This window comes from Carassius auratus, chromosome 27 (genome assembly GCF_003368295.1).
Source record: "Carassius auratus strain Wakin chromosome 27, ASM336829v1, whole genome shotgun sequence".
Lineage (NCBI taxonomy): Eukaryota > Metazoa > Chordata > Actinopteri > Cypriniformes > Cyprinidae > Carassius > Carassius auratus.
In genome coordinates this window covers 8,954,933-8,974,543 of record NC_039269.1, presented here as the reverse complement: position 1 = coordinate 8,974,543, position 19,611 = coordinate 8,954,933, and the positions used below count along the sequence as shown (strand labels likewise).

The following is a 19,611-nucleotide window of genomic DNA, read 5'->3' as shown; positions in this document are numbered from 1 at the left end:
CATGCTGATGTAATAGTTTGTTTTCCTTTGTCTCCCAGCACCCTGTGCTCCTCAGTCTGTGGTCAGTCAGCTCTTAGACTGTCAAACAGGTGATGTTCAGATCAGCTGGCAGTCGAGTAAAGGGGCGCAGATCTACTATGCTCAAGCAAAATCCACTGACAAGACTCTGGTGTGTAACTCCAGCTCCACGTCCTGCACCATCCCTGCACTCGGCTGTGGACAGACGTACAATATCTCTGTGGTTGCAGAGGCCAACGGCTGTAGCTCCAACACCAGTGAGATCAGTCAGGTCACGGCAGGTACAGTGACATTTGAACAAACTGAATAAAATAAATATGCACACTATTACTAATATGTCAAAAACAGCTTCATTAATCTTTCTTGTAACCTCAAATTTAATTATGATTTACATGAATCACAATATTTTCAATTTAAAACAGCAAAATTTGACGAAAGAACAGTGCATGAATACAATCAGAGTTATATTAAAAATGTCCTGGCTCTTACAAACTTACAAGCTTTAGACAGTGAATTGGGGTTGAGAAGAAAAAAACTTTATAAACCGTAATCTCTAGTTTACGCTAACTGTCAAACACATATTATCGAGAGAGTGCTTATAAAGTTTGGAAGAGCCATGGCATTTTTAAATATAAAATCATATTCACCTAGGATGGGTAAGTAAGGATGGATAAGGATGGGTGAGTAATTCATGGGGTAATTTTAATTTTGGGGTGAACTATCCCTTTAAGAGTGAAATGCTTAATACTGGAGACATGCCGAATAATAGTCTCAGCATATGTATTTCTGTTTCCTCTTTAGCCCCCTGTCCACCTACTTCTGTCGCTACTGTTTTGGATTGCTCTACTAACATGGTCTTAGTGTCTTGGAGCTCCTTGGCCATATGTGGGGTTCATTACACAGCAAGAGCCATTGGCCCATTGGGGACCCCTAGTGGTGTGGAGTGTAACACAACAAACTTGAACTGCACTCTTGTCCACCTGCAATGTGGCACCCAATACAATGTCACTGTCACTGCTACCCAAAAAAACTGTACCAGCAAATCCAGCATGGAGTACTCCTTCATTACAGGTTAAGAATCAGGAATTGTATTAAAAATAATATTACCATAATGATAGTCATTAAACTCTATTTTTGCTCTAATAATACTAATAATTGCACTTTCATATTTAACAATGTGTTCATTTCACCCTTCTTTACCCTAACTTTCAGCTCCATGTGTGCCGGTTCTGAATGACGTGGCTCTGAACTGTAGTTCAAGGTCTGCTGTGGTGAACTGGTCTAGTTCAGGGTTGGGTTTAGATCTATTCTCGGTCAGCGCATTGAGCACTCAGGGTCAACAGCTGGGCTGTGGTGTCTCCAACAATGGTTCATGTGTGGTGGATGGACTGCAGTGTGGACAGACGTACACTTTCAATGTGAATGCAACGCAAGGCCAATGCACCAGTGCTGCTAGTAACACACTGCAGAGGGAGACAGGTAACAAAGCCTAGTTTGTCCATACAAGAGGAAGACGCTGTAAAGAAGAAAAGACTGATTCTTTAGAGTGATGTTGTAGTATAATATAAAGAAATAATTTGAACAAATGCCTCAAGCCCTTTTCACTAAATGCCAGTTAGTTGCTAGCAGACATTTCTACTTGAGTGTAGTGCTGGATATTGACACAGATTTCAGAATTAGATTCTTATTCACAAACTCTCAATTCAATTTAATTAAGATGCTGCTTTGATTTCAGTTCAATTTGAAATACTTCATGCAATTTTTCTTCTCTCAAATAAAGCTTTAAACTACGCAGAGAACACTTTTACTCAGTACATTCCCAAAATATAAAATGTTAAAATTAACAACAAAAATGTAACAAATTATTACATTGGATTTCTCAACACTACATTTAAATTTTTTACTCAAATTCCTTGTTTAAATATGAACATTTAAACATGGCTATCATAAAAGCTTGTTTCATTACATCATTTATATCTTAAATAAGTCTATTTATTTATTTATATAATCACTAAAAGTTAATATATGAATATATCATATATATTCCAAACACCTTAGCAACAACACAGCACTACTCAGATAAAAAATAAAAAAAATAAAATCTAGTTACTTTTAAAAATGTGTTTGGTGCGGATATTACATAATTTGAACCTTTACCTTTAAATTGTATTATTTTCTCTTCTCTTCAGCCCCATGCCCTCCACTAAATATCCAGTCCATAATGAACTGTGGCAGCAACACAGCAAGTGTGTCTTGGTCCGGTGGCAATGGAGCTCTGTCCTTCACGATGACAATGGAATGCTCTAATGGACAGACGTATATCTGCAGTACCAATGAAACAGAATGTGACATCACTAACATGGCATGTGGACAGACATGCACAGTAAAAGTAGTGGCAGAGGGACATTCCTGCAACAGCTCTGAAGGCACTGGATCACCTGTCATAACAGGTCAGAGAAATTTATTCTTGTCATTTTGAACATAATCATTCAAAAATCTGGGGTCAGAAAAATGTATACTTTTATCAAGCAAAATTAAAATTTTATTTAAAATTACATTTATGCATTTAGCAGACACTTTTATCCAAAGTGACTTACAGTGCATTCAGGCTATCAATTTTTACCTATCATGTGTTCCTGGGGAATCAAACCCTCAACCTTGCAATGCTCTACCACTTGAGCTACAGGAACATGATGCAAGGATGCATTAAATTAACAGACACTGAAGTGACAGTAAAGACATGTATGATGTTACAAAAAAAATAAAATAAATAAAAATAAATTATTACTGAGCACCAAATCAGCATATTACATATTACATGAAGGAACATGTGACGGGAGTAAACAACAATCATCCCAAGAATACGTTACATTTTAAGACATATTAAAATAAAATGCTGCTTAAAACAATATTGCAAGTGAAATACAACTTAAGCTCCTTACCACATTACTCAAAACAGAACTTATCTATAGTGCTGTCAAACGATTAATCACATCCAAAATAATATATATATATATATATATATATATATATACATATATATATATATATATATATATATATATATATATATATATATATACATATATATATATATATATATATATATATATATATATATATATATATATATATACGTGTGTTGTGTTCATTTATTATGTATACTGTATATAAATACACACACATGCAGTATATATTTGGAAAATATCTACCGGTACATTTATTTGCATGTCTATACTTATATTCATATAATTTATATTATAAATAAATATGTGCAATATATTAAAATAACAGATTTTCATGCATGTGTGTGTATTTATACAGTACACATACATAATGTAAACAAAAACTTTTATTTTGGATGCGATTAATCGCGATTAATTGTTTGACAGCGCAACGCTTATCTAGCCTGCAAGCAGGACTCTGAATATTCCTTCAAAATAACAACCATGTCAAGTCAACCATGTACTCATTTTGTTTTCTATAATTTCTCCAGGTCCTTGTGTACCACAAAATGTGTCGGCTAGTGTAAGCTGCAGCAGCAACATAGCAACAGTAACCTGGGGAAGCAGCCAAGGGGCGGAGCTTTACACAGTGACAGCCAGCAGTGTTAATGACCTTTCAGCTAACTGCACCTCACCCTCCACTTCCTGTGACCTGTCAGCTCTGACCTGTGGACAGTCTTACATCATCACAGTGAAGGCAAAAGGCAGCAACTGCAGCAGTGGGAACAGTGCGCCTGTTCAAGTTCAAGCAGGTTTGCTTCATATTTCATATCATGATTCTTTTTTTAAAGCTGAAGAATGTATTTTTTATATAAAAACGGGCATGAATGTATTAACATTTAAGTATGACCTTTTTTTTCTTGTGTTCTAGTGCCCTGCACCCCAAGTAATGTCCTGCCCACCGTGGATTGTGTCACAAAAGCTTTAGTTGTATCATGGACGCCTAGTGCAGGAGGACAGTACTACACGGCCACCTTGCAGGACAGCAATGGACAGTCCACCAGCTGTCAGTCTACAGACTCACAGTGTAACGTGACAGGTCTCAGCTGTGGTCAGCTGTACCGTGTCAATGTGACGGCGTCAGACAGTCTGTGCAGCAGCCCTCCCAGTGCTACTGTGAGCACTAACTCAGGTACAAGCAAATACTTGTCTAAATACTCTATATTTTATATACACTGTAAAATATCTGTGTGTATATATATAACCATATATATATATATATATATATATATATATATATATATATATATGTATGTATTGTAAAAAAGATTCTCAGAGCCTTCCTGCTTTTACCCATAGTTCCCTGCGCAGCCAGCTCGATCAGGGCAGTGTTGGATTGTCAGCTGGGTACAGCCACTGTGTCATGGCAGTACGGTGCAGGTGCTCAGGGATACGCTGTCTCTGCCTTAGCACCGGTGAACACCAGGACTAGCTGCACATCCAACAGCTCCATCACGCACTGTGAGCTGAGCGACCTGCAGTGTGGCAATGAGTATACGGTGAACGTACAGAGTTTGGGATACACGTGCAATGCCAGTGCACAGATGACTGGCTTGCTGATCACAGGTGAGGTTAAGTGAATCAGAGTTTTCAGTTTTCAGCGGAGACCGTTTCGGTTTTGTAAACAATTTTGTTCTGCCAACGTACTTCTGCCTTATTGAAATAGACTGCTCCATTCAACCATTTAATGTGCACTACCAGTCAAAAGTTTTTGAACCGTATGATTTTTAAAGAATTCTCTTCTGCTCACCAAGCCAAGATCAAAATTAATGTGATCCCAAAGTACAGAAAAAACAATAATATTGCGAAAATAGTTTTACTATTTAAAATAACCGTTTTCTTTTTGAATATATATTAAAATGTTATTTGTGACCCTGGACCATCAAAAACCAGTCCTAAGTCGCTGGGGTATATTTTCTTTAAAAAAACATTCAAAATCTTACTGTTCAAAAACTATTGACAGGTAGCATATATATCATTTATCGCTGAACATATTTTTAAAAAATCATATTTAAAAATGTGCTTTAAAAATTTTTTTCAAATTAATGATTTTTAAATAAACAAGGTAATCCCACTTCAAAAAATTTGTTGTATTAATTTTACTTAAAATTAAAAAATTAATTTAAATAAAAAACAATTAAAAATGACAATTCATAACAGGATATTGAGATTATGCAGAAATTTGACACAATATGCATAATAATTTTTTGTTGATAAAATATGTATCTTGGACACATGTACATCTTCTACATAAATGTATAAAACTAAACCGTTATCATATCACTACAGGCCCGTGTGTTCCTCAGCATCTGACAGTGCACTACAGTCCTTCCACTGCCCTGCTGTCCTGGGACGTTACTAAAGGTGGCTCCAACTTCACAGCAGAGGCTGTGACCCTCGAGGGCCTGACAGTGACCTGTGAGACCTCTAACACGAACTGCACCTTCCCACACCTGGACTGTGACCAGATCTACAACATTAGCGTGACGGCTCACAACAGTGTTTGCAGTGACACTGTGACCTCTGATCCTATCAAGACAGGTCAGTCATGCGACCACTGATTTTAAAGGAATGTTCATCCAAAATGAAAATCTGTCATTATTTGGGTCATTATACGAAAACGTGCCATTTTGTGTCCCTCAGGAAAAAAAAGCTCTGTAAATCTTAATAAAACATAAAAGAAATAGAATATTTTATATTTTAGTTTCCATAATGTCTCATAATATAAGAATAAATTATTTTCTGTTTCTTTGGTTTTTAAAGGATTTTAATCACATTTTTGTACAAAGCATCTTGAAGAAATGTTGAAAATGGCCTGTCCCTCAGTAAGATTTTTCTACTTCTACTTGCTATCGAGGCCAAAAAAGTCAAACTATCATAAAAAAACATATACTTGTATAAAGCCTTAAGTGTCAGTTCATTAGTCATAAATGGATTTTATTCTTAACTTGTCAAATAAAATAAAAAAACACACAATTTAGTCGGGTCCCTAGGTTCTCGTCAACCCTGTTACTTTTTATAAAAACACCTCTTTAAAGATAATGGACTGTTCCAAAAGTTGCATCAGTTCCAGGAAGTGACATTATCTGACTTTCATGAAGTTGATGGTAGAAGACAAGTAAGTGTTCTCTTCTTTTTAATGAATTTTCTTTGAGGTTATGTAATGTCTGAAAGACAGGGACACGCTCATTGTGTCAGCCCTGTTACCAGAAAAGCATATGTTAAAAAGTTTTTTGTACATATTTAAAAATTTACATATATGATAATATTTAAGCCTCTCATTAAGGCACGTAATGTAGTGTCATTACCTATACCTCATGGCTAGTAATGGCCGGCAATAACCTTTTTCGTCAACCCTGTTACCGTCAACCCTGTAACCATTCCAGGGTAAGAGGGTTGACCCAAGTACGCTTTTGTGTGTCTTACCCATGTTGTATACACAAGAAGGGTTAAATCAAGGGCAACTGGACTAGGTACGTCCATATTTGAAGCTATTGCCTCTCATCCAAGGGGTTTCTTCATTTCTAAATGACTGATGGGGAGTGCCAGGCATTTAACCTCTGTGGGGTTGTCACCCCTGAGCCAACCCTTCTTGGATAACTATGACCTGGATGACTGAGAATTTTAACAGACATACTTTTCTTACAAATAGTATACATAATATACATGTTTTTACAGTTTTTATCCCTAAAAATCATGTTTTTTTATTTATTCTACTGATAGATAGGCTAAAATATGTTGAGGTTACTGATCTATACTGATACACACAAGTGCATTGGGTTTTATAAATGTGCTTTATAAATCAAAAGTCATTATTTTTTTTATTATGAGAAGTCAATAAATTAACAAGCTTTTCAGTTTGCATTTGGGATACTCTCCATACATGCACTCCATCCAAATAGTTTGAAAAAGTTTTCTTGTCAAAAAATAAATCAAGCTTGTGTGACTTGTATGATTATTTGATGGCATGTGAACTACTTACATTTACAGTATGCTACACAATCATAAATAATCAGGGCTGGGGTGTAACGAAATACATGTAACAGCGTTACGTATGTAAAATACAAAATATGAGTAACTGTATTTCGTTAAAATTACATTTTAAATAAGGGGTAATCAGATTACAGTAACATCTGAAAACTATTTTAGATTACCAGTGATTACTTTTATTTTTATGTAATTTATTAATTTAATATTTAAGTTTGGGGATTTCAAACAATACCGCGACTGATTTTTTCCCGTTACAAGCACATAACGACACAAACATTCTCCTAGAAATCACACTATGCATTCAGTCAACAGATCCATACGAAGCATGCATAAAATAAAGGTTTATGAAGTCAAACAATAGCTTTATGTGGTTTACAGATGAACTTCTTTATTCATTCGAAATGTTCAGTATCATCTTTGGCTCGGTAATGCAAGTTTACGATCCAATTCGTGAACAGATGATTCTTATTCGTGAATCTTTTAAAATAATAATTTCCTTTATTTATTTATTTAATGAAACCAGTGTGGAAACCAATGCTTAACTAACGGGATAGATCTGGGTCAGGGTATATTCTGGCAAACCGTTTACCAATCAAGTTTCTCAATTGGCAAAGCAAACTGTGGTACACGCCACTACCAACACAGAATGGGTAAATCTGTGTTTTCTCAGCACAATATCATAGAAAGTATGAGGTTTGAGAAGTAGAAGGCGGGGCAACAGTTAAAACATTTTAAAGTTAAAGTTCATGCAAACAGATAAGTTTCGGTTTTTCATCATTTTTATGCTAAAATATATCAATAGAGCCGTCTACATAATATGCTGATTAGTCATGTTGAATTAAAGGTTTATGAATGTCCAATTAAGACTCCATTACAACCATAATTGTAACTCAAACAAGCAGTATAATCAATACGGTAGCTGTTGTCAACCCTGTAACTGATGTGTCAACCCTGTTACTTGTATAATATTCTAATATAACTTAAAAATGTAAATAAAAATTTAATCAATTAATTGTAAATGTTTAGTAAGAGAGGCTAATAATCCACTCAAAATTGAATTGAGGTGTTTAATTTTTCTTAAAACAGAAGATGCTGGGAGAGTGTAATTTGGAAATGAACGTATTCATCCCCTTAAAAAAATAAAACTTTCAATATTCTCAATTCACAAACACTCTTAATGTAACAAGGGGGAGTATATCTTCCACAGTATATCAGATTTGTTCTATACATGTATTTAAAACCTTTTCAAAAAGTAATTAATATGTTGGTAACAGGGTTGACCAAAAACACACATTTAAATTAGTTAAATGAAAAAAATGAAAAAAATAAGATAGCCTGAGATGGCACGGCACATTTTCCTGAGAGGTAAGGATCTACTTAATCCAAAAAGGGGCTTAAAGATTTTCAAAACAGAAATTTGAAAATCAAACATTAAAAGTGGGAAATGGCACGTTTTCGTATAATGACCCATTTACTCATCCTCGTGTCATTCCAAAACTGCAGGATGTGCATCTTGAATCTTGTCATTTACTTCATTTCATTCCAGAACCCTGTCCTCCTCAGAATGTCAAAGCTAGTCTAAACTGTGCCACCCTCAGTGCCACTGTCTCCTGGGAGCCTAGTCAGTTGGCAGTGGGATATGTTGCATTCCTGGAAGGTGGAAATGATCATTCCACTTCCTGTCAGACCAATCATACATACTGCAGTGTACCTTATCTTACCTGTGGTACAGTGTACTATGTCAGAGTCCGTGCCATCGGTGAGGTGTTCAACAGCTCTGACAGCACTGGGGTCAACATGACATCAGGTCAGCAAAAACATTTAAAAACAAACAATATTGTGATGAAACAAAAATATGTTGTCCTGTCACAGCAGATCTCTCTAGTACCAAAGGCTGAAGACTAAATTATACCAGAACTGAACATGTTCTGGTCTTATTTTGCATGATTTTTTGCATGTGTACACTGCTTAAAAAAACTACATATTTCATGAAAATACACTTTAATGTTAATATATCATAACTTTGTTAAATGACTAAGAAACTATTGGCTACAGTTTGGAATGCTTTATATATATATAAAATTTTTTTGACTGGTATTATGTTTTAAAAATATACTATTACTATTATAATATACTTTCAAGTATAAGTTATTAAATATACTTCTGTATGTTTCAGCACCATGTCTGTCCACCAGTGTGTCTGCTATGGTGGACTGCACTACAGATTCAGTTCTCGTGTCTTGGAGTGCCATTGCTGGGGCAGAGAATTACTCTGTGACCGCTTTGGGGTCAGAAGGTCAAACAGTCTCCTGCTCAACCAATCAGAACCACTGTAACATCTCCTCCCTGCAGTGTGGACAGCAATTTAACCTCACCTTCAGCTCTACGAACCAGCAGTGCCAAACGACTTCCACCACCAATGTCACATTCCTGTCCAGTGAGTTTGCAAAGCATAATGTATAGAAGGTGTTAAAAGATGAAGTACACTAATTAGGGTCCAATTTTCCTTTCACCACCTTGCAGGACCCTGCGTACCCCTGCAGCCAGTCATCAATACACTGTGTGGTAACAAAATGTCTGTGATGTCTTGGGATGTGAGAGAAGTTGTTGATTACTACATCGCCCAAGCCTTCAGTGCAGCAGGAGAGTATCAGCTCTGTAACTCCACAAGCTCTGTTTGTTCCTTCTCTACTCTGGGCTTTGGAGAGACCTTCACGTTCTCTGTCACCGCCCACAGAGGCCACTGCCAAAGCGACACCAGCGCACCTGTGTACCTCACTACAGGTACAGCATTATGCAGTGGAAAAAAATCCTCAGATATCTCATCTTGGGTCTTTAATCAGAAAATTATTATTATTAATTATGATGATGATGCTTATAATTATTATGAATACTACTACTAATAATGATATAAAAAATTTATTTTAATAACAATTTATTTAATGTATTTTATTACTATTAAAAAAAATAATAATAAAATAAATGTGCACATTTAATTTGTTAATATAAAAAAACTATTATTATAATATAATAAGAATATATTATTATAATATAATAAGAATATATTATTATAATATAATAAGAATATATTATTATATAAATAACAAATATTATTACAACAGATATATTAATAATGGCTGTATATATTTTATGTTCATATATTTGTATAATTAATGTTTTATTTAATTATTGTTATTAATAATAATAGTATAAAGTATTACCAATATTAATATTACAGATATAATAATAATAATATGAAAAAGTTGATATATTTATTTTTATTAATTACAGTTATAGTTTTTTTTTATAATATTTTATTATTTTATTTTATAATAATTTATTATTAATTTCACTTTCTGTGCCTTATTACCCAGTATTTATTATTATTATTATTATTATTATTATTATAAATGATACATTTGAATTTTTATTTTATATTGTTTATACTTTTTATTTTTATAATTAATATTTTATGTAAATATTGTTATCATTAAACATATAATATATAATAACAACATGTTTATTGTTAATATCTTTACTTCTAATATTTTATTTATTTAAATGATAACAACATAACTTTATACAATGCTACATAATAACAATCCCCCTATTATTTCTTCTCCAGATCCTTGTAAACCAGAGAACGTGACTGCTCACGTGTCATGTGACAGCGAGACGGTGGAGCTCGACTGGTCAAAAGCCAAAGGAGCGTCATTCTACATTGTGATGGCAACAGGGAGTCTGGGATATTTTGTCGACTTTAACACTTCTTCTACTAACCTGTCTGTGTCTCTGCTCTGTGGACAAAGCTACAACGTGTCTGTCCAAGCAAATAGCGATACCTGCGACAGCCTACCGAGCATTCCTGCGCTTTTCAAACTCGGTATGTTCTTGAAATTAGACATAACCCTGCTGTGCACTAAACAAAAATCCATATCCTTAAACACACAAAGGCAGTATGCAATTTCCTGTTGTTATAAAAAAGAGAATTCGTTGCAAATAATGATGTTATTTGAGTGAGAATGGTAGGAAATGAGAAACCAACCTTTGTAATGTGTGTTGTGATCCAGCGCCCTGCACGCCCCTTAATCTCGTGACATATTTCGAGTGTGACAATCAGTTGGGTTCTGTCAGCTGGGGCACAAGTGATGGGGCGAACATGTACACTGCCACAGCAGTGGGTGAGGATGGAAACACACACCTGTGTGTTACTAATTGGACCAGCTGCACCTGGGAGGACCTGCACTGCGGTGAAATCTATAACGTTACAGTCACTGCCAATGACAGCCGCTGCACGAGTGCACGCAGCAACAGCACCACCATACACATGGGTAAGACCAGACACTAATCATGAATGTACCAGCAGTCTGCATCTATTCTAGGGATATTAAATAGAAGATTGCATTAGATAACAAAATAAGATCAAACCAAGTGGCAATCACTTGACCCCTGCATTTATATGTGTACTGTTTAAAATCAAGATAAAAAGTATTTGAACACTGTGAACTTGAGGAGGATCAGCTGGTTAAAAATATTCCATTATTGTGTTAAGGGGAAATCTGTGCTGTGTTTTCTGCCTCTTTAGCCCCATGTGTCCCTCAAGCTTTGACGCCCATCCTGGACTGTGGCACAGGGGTGGGCTCTCTGAGCTGGGCTTCCAGTGCTGGAGCTGAGACATATGAGGTGGTAGCAGTGAATGAAGACGGGAACACGCTGGCATTTAGTACCAACATCACCAGTGGCTTCTTCTCAGAGCTGCTCTGCGGTAAACAGTACCAGGTCACAGTCAGAGCAATCAACGGGCAATGCAGAAGTGAACCGAGTTCACCTGCTTACCTGTCTTCAGGTAATACAGAAACACTGATAGCTTGAATATTTATTCAGTCTGTTGAGAATGACCCATATCGCAGATCTCAAATGCTTTTCCTGTTCTGTTCTCCTCCAGTTCCATGTGTTCCTCAGAATGTCGTGTCTGAGCTGGACTGTACTTTTAACTTTATAAATATAAGGTGGAACATCAGCCGCGGGGCGGCGTCTTACCTGGTGGTTGTCAAGGGACCTGAAGGTCCAGTGACCGCCTGTAACACAACTGCACAGGTGTGCAGACTGCAAACACTGCACTGCGGCTCCTCGTATGATGTCAGCGTTATTGCAGTAAACCAACAATGCAACACATCAGGAAGCTCCTTCTTACAAATAAACACCGGTATAGTCTCCAGTTTCATATCCTCTGCTCACTGCCTTTATCTCTGTAAAAAAAAAAAAAAAAAAAAAAAAGATTCATTACAACTGAACATGCAAATAGATGTAAGATAGAAAGCAAATTACAATTCATTATGCAAATATTATTAAAGGAACACTGCACTATTTTTAAAAATATGCTAATTTTCCAAATTCCCTAGAGTTAAACAGTTGTGTTTTACTGTTTTCAAATCCATTCAGCCAATCTCTGGGTCTGGAGGCAGCACTAAAACTGTAGCTTAGCATAGATCTTTCAATCTGATTAGACCGCTAGCATCTTGCTCAAAAATGACCAATGGCCTTGTTTCTTTGCAGTGCCATGTGTACCCACTCATGTGCAGAGCAGTGTAAACTGTACGACTGGAGATGTATCCGTGTCCTGGGACCCAAGCTTAGGGGCCATTTCCTATGCGGCGGTTGCTCAGACTAGTGGTGGATACGCCTCAGTGTGTAACAGCACTGGAACAGCATGTGTCTTCTCAGATCTGCTCTGTGGGATGAACTATAGTCTAACTGTCAGTGCCACTGACGGGACCTGCAACACTGCACCGAGTCAACCAGTCGTGCTGAGTACAGGTACCTGAAAAACCAAAAATACCATCCACCATAAATGCAGTTCAACAGTTTGGGGTCAGTACTATTTTATGCTTTTAAAAGAAGCCTTATGCTCACTAAGGCTGCATTTATCTGATCAAAAATACATTTAAAATCATAACATTGTGAAATATTATTAAAATTTAAAGGAACTCAAAATGTTCTATTTTAATATATTTTCAAATGTAATTTAATCATGTGATGGCAAAGCTGCCATTACTCCAGCCTTCAGTGCTACATGATCTGTTAGAAATCATTCTAATATGTGGATTAGCAAATATTTTTTCTTATGATGAACAGAAAGTTCAAAAGAACTTATTCATGTGAAATATAATTTCTTTTGGAACATTATGTAAGTTTTCGCCACTTGAGATTTTTTGCCCAAAATGATCTGATCCCAAACCTTTTATATTTGTTTATTTATCACAATGATATATATATGACTTATTATTATTTTTTTGTCTTTAAGGGTAAAAAACACATCTAGACGTGTAATAAAATTGAACAGAATGCATATATGAATATCATTATCATTATCAATAACATCATTAAATTCACAGCCTTCAAATTTTTTTTTATCCTAAGGACACAAGGATGTTTTACTGTTCATTATTTAGAAATGTGGTTCCCGATTTTCAAGTACTACATTTATTATTTAGTTAATTATGATAACTGTTAATATTTCATTTCACTTCAGTGCCCTGTAAGCCACAGAATGCTAGCGCCCAGCTTGACTGCGACACCAACTCTGCTGTTGTAAGCTGGGAGCTCAGTGATACCGTCACACATTACACAGTCCAGGCTATTGGTTCTGACGGACATCGCATAGACTGCACCAGCTCCGACCACAGTTGTACATTAAATGGCATGCACTGCGGCCAGAACTATAACATTACTGTCGCTGCCTTGGATGGAGTATGTGACAACAGCAACACACACCTCGTGCTGAAGTCAGGTGAGTCTGCTGATTCTTTTGTGCATCTGATCACAGAGGAGCATGCAGGTGTATGATTGTTAACAGTAATAACAAATATTCTTATAAAAATGGTTGCTGTTCTTGCTCTCTTTCAGCTCCATGTGCACCTAGCAATGTGCAGACGTCTTTGCATTGCGACCTCAGGGGTGGTGTTGTGTCTGTGTCATGGGTGCAAGCAAACGGGGCGGAGTCTTACATGGCTGTGGCCGTGTCTAATGATGGTCATTTCTACTCTTGTAACACCACCACTGCCTCTTGTGATCTGCAGGAACTGCAGTGTGGCCAGATTTATAATGTCTCGGTCTACTCACTGGCCTATGGCTGTGGAGGCGTGAAGAGCACTATGTCTCAGGTGCAGACAGGTATGGTGTGAAGATTTTACTTACTTTATCAAGTAAAGACAACTGTATGTTTTAGTATTTAATGTATTAGTCCTATTTAAAACCAGTAGTCTCATCTTGAAGCTGATAATTACATAATGAAAGATCTGAACACTTCAGTTCAACTTAAATACCCATCAAATATAAAAGGACCATATTGTTTTTTGTCATATATATTTCATTGAAGGTTTCTGTCAACAACAGCAGTTGAAATTTAATTTGATCATTTTCATGCATCCTCTGCCTTAAAGGTAAATCTAATGAAATATTTAAAGATCATTTCAAAAAGAAAATACGAAAATATATTTTGCTTAAGTGAGGTGTACTTTTGGCATTAATTTGTTTAAGACAATTTAAGACAATTATCTCTCCAAATTTATCATTGCTTAAATGCAGAAAAATAATGATAAAAATGAATAAATATATTATTTAAATGGGTAAGTATTTATATTTTATTGTTAAATATTTAATATGATTAAAAAGGTTTAATAATATAGTAAGGAAACCACAAAATAATCTGTAAAAAGTAAAACATCTCATTATGCAAACAATTTTTGCACATTCACTTTTAATAGAAATTCTCCTTAGTTAAAATGCCTCCATGCAAAAGTCTGAATTTAATGCCATCTTATAAAATATATTTCTTATATTCTTATTTCTGAAGCAAAATATGAAAAGGAAATGTTTTGTAAGATTCAATCTTCTTTAGAAATAAACAAGCGACTATATGTTTAGGCTTCTATGACGAACTTTTTGCATGTGACATGAGCGGCATGCTAACTTGATGTAGCATTGCAGCAAGCACACCATCGTTGCTATACTGGCTAACCTTATACAGTTTCCTGCTGATGTAGTTAGTACAGCCCCACCCTACAATAACATCCTGGTTCCTTCTTTCTCTTTTCTCAGCTCCATGTCCCCCACAGAACGTATCTGCCATTGTGCAGTGTGATTCAGGGTCTGTGCTGGTGAGCTGGAACCCAGCAGTGGACGCCAGCCTGATCATAGTTGAACTCGAGTCTGAGAGCACTGGTGTGATCTCCTCATGTAACAGCACAAACACGCAGTGCTCCATCACCCATCTGCCCTGTGGAGAGAGATTCAACCTCATTGTGGTGTCTCTGAGAGGTGGCTGTCAAAGTCAACCAAGCAGTAACCTTTCCATCACCTCAGGTTGGACACTTAACACAAGCATATATTCTCAAACAGATTTCAGTAGCTATATTTACATAATGCACTTTATGTCTGACCTCTTCTCTTTACAGCTCCATGTATTCCACAGGGAGTCAATGGTACTGTGGACTGTGTCACTAACTCTGCATGGGTATCATGGGAGGTAGCTAATGGTGCAGAGTCTTACACAGTGCTGGCTGTAGGGGAGGATGGTAACAATTCCACCTGTAGTAGCTCAAACTCCACCTGTAATGCACCTGACCTAGGCTGTGGAAGGAGCTACACCTTTTACGTCACTGCCTCAAATGCTGCATGCCTGAGCCCACCCAGCAGCAGCTTTCAGCTGGAGACAGGTAAGTACACCAGCCGTAGACAGGTTTAGCCCTTTTAAGACTAAATGTATTTCAGCCTCAAAGTATGTATAATATCTCTCTCCAGCACCCTGTGCCTTGTCATCCATCGTGGTGGTGGCTGAATGCCACAGTTCTGTTATCATGGTACAGTGGCAGAAAGCTCGGAGTGGAAATTCTCTCTACTTTGCCACAGCAGAGGATCAAGACCTTTCCATCCTTTCCTGCAATAGCTCCACATCTTCCTGCAACCTAACCAATGTGCAGTGCGACAAGGAGTACACTATCATTGTGGCTGCTTCGGCCAACAAATGCAGCAGCCTCCGCAGCCCACCCTACAAGATCAGAACTGGTACAAGCATTATTATTATGCCATTACAAAATAGATGTTTATTTTAGAAAGCAATCCATAAGAAAGCAAAAACTATTTAGAAGCAACCATTACTATTTTTATTGCTCCGACCTAGTGTTGAGAATTGAGCCTTTAAAGAGGTCCACTATTACTTTCTTAGGTGATCTGACTTAAAAATGTTACCCAATAGATGAAGAAAAAACTCTTAGACTTGCATTTAAGAAGGGACTTGGGACATACCTAGGGACCACAATATCATGGACACCTGGGGATGTGCTTTTTTGACTTTTTTTCTAGTAACTGAGCATCCGCCCAGAAACACTAATGCTAACAACCGTGCTATACACAACAACATCTGCATTGTGGTACTTTTATAGTTAAAGGGTTAATTCACCCACAAATGAAAATTCTGTCATGATTTAGTCACCCTCATGTCTTTCCAAACCTCTAAGACCTTTGTTAGTTTTTCAGACCACAAAATATGTTTTGATGAAATCTGAGAGCTTTCTGGCCCTCCAACAACAGGGACAGACTTTTTTTTTTCTTTATTCTTATAAATCCAGATATGTGCATGGAAAACAGCGTGTGCAAATTTCTATGCCCAATTTGTGCATTTGCACCATGCATGAGTTGTATAATCTCATGGAGGGCAACCTTCTAGTGGAGTTTAGTGTCTGCTCGGAAGTTCCTGGTAATCACAAAGACCTTGATGAGATAAGATTGGACCTAAACTCTAAAGGAAGGTAGACCTCCAGGAGCAGGATTGGGTATCCCTGATCTACAGCTCTATCCATGTTAGATTAGCTTTCATTACATTAACATTCAAGCTGTTCTTATTTCATCTGCAGCACCCTGTCAGCCCTCATCAGTGCAGGCCGATACAGACTGTCAGTCAAACAATGTATTTGTGTCATGGAACCCATCATACGTTGCGCAGTCGTACCTGCTTACTGCAGTTGGCAGAGATGGAGATTTGAAGACGTGCAAAACCTCAGACATTAACTGCACACTAACTGATCTGCAGTGCAGCAACATCTATCAAGTGTCCATTTTAGCCAGTAATGAGAACTGCACCAGCCTGCCCAGTGATAACATCACCATCAAAACGAGTAAGAGGACACAAACTCTTTTCCATTTAATTCTGTGAGCATAGTTTATACATTGTATAATTGATTATTGCCATGTGTTTATTTTGCAGTGCCATGTGATCCAGCCAACTTAACTGTAACCTTACAGTGCGGAAACAGTAGTAGTGCCTCCTTGTCCTGGGTGGGGAGTACAGGGTCAGTGGCCTACATGGGACTTGCTCAGTCAGAAAACGGCACAACAACCTACTGTGAAACCACAAAAACGTCTTGTATTCTGGAGGGCTTAGTGTGCGGCACTGTGTACAACTTTACAGTGCAGGCAATGGATGGCTTCTGCAACAATTCCTTGAGTGAAACACAAACTAAGGGAGCAGGTACAGCCATCCTCATGTCACAATAATCTGCTTTCTTTGAACTCTGCTAGTATTTCACAAGCTAACAAAGGCATTTCAAATCACTGCTTTTGGAGTGGACTTTAAATTTTGGTTCAGTTTATTGGCACAATTTCTGTTCCAAAAGAACCACACTCCAATTTGCTTGAAAATGAAGGTCTATAGAACAAGTCCAGTCTTGTATGGTTGTCCGATTTGATCCAATTTGCAGATCCGAATCACTACTTATAAGATCTTCAAGGATCTATTTGGTTAGTGGTTACTTGCATTAACAATGTGTCTACGAATTGAATATAACATAAAAAAGGACCTCTAGAAGGTGAGAATCAAACTTTGCTTCAGATCAGCCATGAAATCCTAACAAGTGCCTGTTGCTTTCTAGTAATCCTGAAGACAGTGATAAGCTGGTTTAGGTGTATTTGATTAGGGTTGAGGCTGGACAGTGAGATTTGTCCATCCCTGGTATTTGGTGTTGGCAAATTCATTGTGAAGATCAATATAAGTGACAATTTGGTTCTGCTGCTTTGGGATCCCCATTGGAAAAATAGGTTTTAAGTCTTGTTCTCTCCTCTTTCCCTCAGCTCCATGTCCTCCAACTGGATTTAGGGTTATCCCTCGTACAGTAGTAAATGATACTCAGATCTTGAGGGCGTCTTGGTCTGCTGTGAATTGTCCTAATTCTGAATACCTCCTGGCACTCACGGGCAGCATTCAGGGAACCGACCAAGCACTCTTTGACATCACCTCCTATTGGACAAGTCGCACAGTCTTCGAAGTGCCTTTACCATGTGCCTCCACCTACAGTGCAACCATCAGTGCAAGGAACTCTGCCACCACAAGTGGCAAGTCTGCTGCCGTCACTGGAACCACAGGTGCACAATGTTCAGTCACCACAGGACTATCTTCTTACCATACTTAAATGGGATATGAAGATGCTTAAAATGCAAAAACATCCATAACTCATCTGTTCATTTGTTTCCTTCCCCCAGTGCCTTGTGCCCCTCTAAATGTCACGTTCTCTGCATCATTGGCGGTAGTGGCATGGAATGAGTCTCTATTTGCTGAAAACTACACTGTGTATGGGGTTACATCCTCTGGTAGGATGAAACTCTGCACGACCTCACAGCTGCTCTGCTCTGTCACCAATTTCAGCAGTGGTCACATTGTCGTAACTGCCCAAAATGCTGCTGGGGAGAGTGGAGACTCGGTGCCTGTTGTAGGTAAGAAGGTGATTTTAGAGAACAAGAATCAAATATCAGATCAGTGGTAATTTCCGAAAACAGGTTTGTTAATGTGTATCTTGCTTTGGTGAAAGTCTGGTAACCTTTGATCTTGTCCATACTTTAGCAGTGACAGCAGATCGCAGGAGGTGAGACCTGGCACAAAGTAAGAAAGGTGAGTTGATGCTCAACAGTTATGAAAATTTATGAGATACATTCATGAAATACTGTATCTTCTCCAGTGGACCAAAAAAACCTACTTCCGTCTCCCTAGCCTCATTCCACATGCAGTTAAATTATGCCACCTAATGTTTGCTTTTAAAGATTCATCCACAACAGCTCCTTTCCTTAACATCTATTATATTTACAAGCCTTGAAATAGTTTCCAGTATTAACCCTGGACTCTCTCTACACCAGGCCTGACCAACCCTGAGTAAATGCTTGCATCTCATCTCATCTCATCGCACTCAAAACTCTTCCCTCTGAGAACTCCTGCACTTATCTAAGAATTCTTGAAACTGTGATATTTAACTTTTGCATGTTACATATATTCTGGTTAAAAGGTTCACTTTTTTTAAAACAATATTTAAGGGTGAAATAGTTTGACTGGGTAAAATATTAATATTATTTCTTTTTAAAACAAAATTCAAAATGTGTTGTTTCTGGCTGTAGGATTTACTTTCATGCAATGACAAATATTTTTTAAAAGGTCTTATATAAATATGTATTCCTGTGTGTTTTGTATACGAGTGCTTTTATTAAATACAAAGAGCATTTCTCCATGTGATCAGTCTTATAAATTATGACATGTAAAATAAATTAACCATACACA

General features: G+C 37.2%; 1 protein-coding gene across 1 annotated transcript; it reads left to right on the top strand.

The window, feature by feature from the left end:
• Positions 1-661: 661 nt before the first annotated feature.
• On the top strand, positions 662-19,584 carry fndc7rs1 (fibronectin type III domain containing 7, related sequence 1). Its single transcript, XM_026205719.1, has 25 exons — positions 662-1,497; positions 2,208-2,468; positions 3,515-3,775; positions 3,895-4,155; positions 4,323-4,589; positions 5,313-5,564; positions 8,560-8,820; positions 9,190-9,450; positions 9,537-9,797; positions 10,639-10,896; positions 11,084-11,344; positions 11,599-11,859; positions 11,959-12,219; positions 12,570-12,830; positions 13,546-13,803; positions 13,920-14,186; positions 15,114-15,377; positions 15,470-15,730; positions 15,816-16,079; positions 16,928-17,188; positions 17,278-17,541; positions 18,141-18,431; positions 18,549-18,779; positions 18,907-18,954; positions 19,197-19,584. Exons 2-24 carry the CDS (start codon positions 2,240-2,242, stop codon positions 18,930-18,932), a joined length of 5,742 nt encoding a protein of 1,913 aa, XP_026061504.1. The 5' UTR covers positions 662-1,497; positions 2,208-2,239; the 3' UTR covers positions 18,933-18,954; positions 19,197-19,584.
• The last annotated feature ends 27 nt before the right edge of the window (positions 19,585-19,611 follow it).

Coding starts and splice junctions, on each gene's coding strand:
- fndc7rs1 (XM_026205719.1), top strand. CDS start 2,240: ATGAACTGTGGCAGCAACACAGCAAGTGTGTCTTGGTCCGGTGGCAAT. Junction 9,451..9,536: donor CAATGTCACATTCCTGTCCA/GTGAGTTTGCAA, acceptor ACCACCTTGCAG/GACCCTGCGTACCCCTGCAG. Junction 17,189..17,277: donor TAACATCACCATCAAAACGA/GTAAGAGGACAC, acceptor TTTATTTTGCAG/TGCCATGTGATCCAGCCAAC.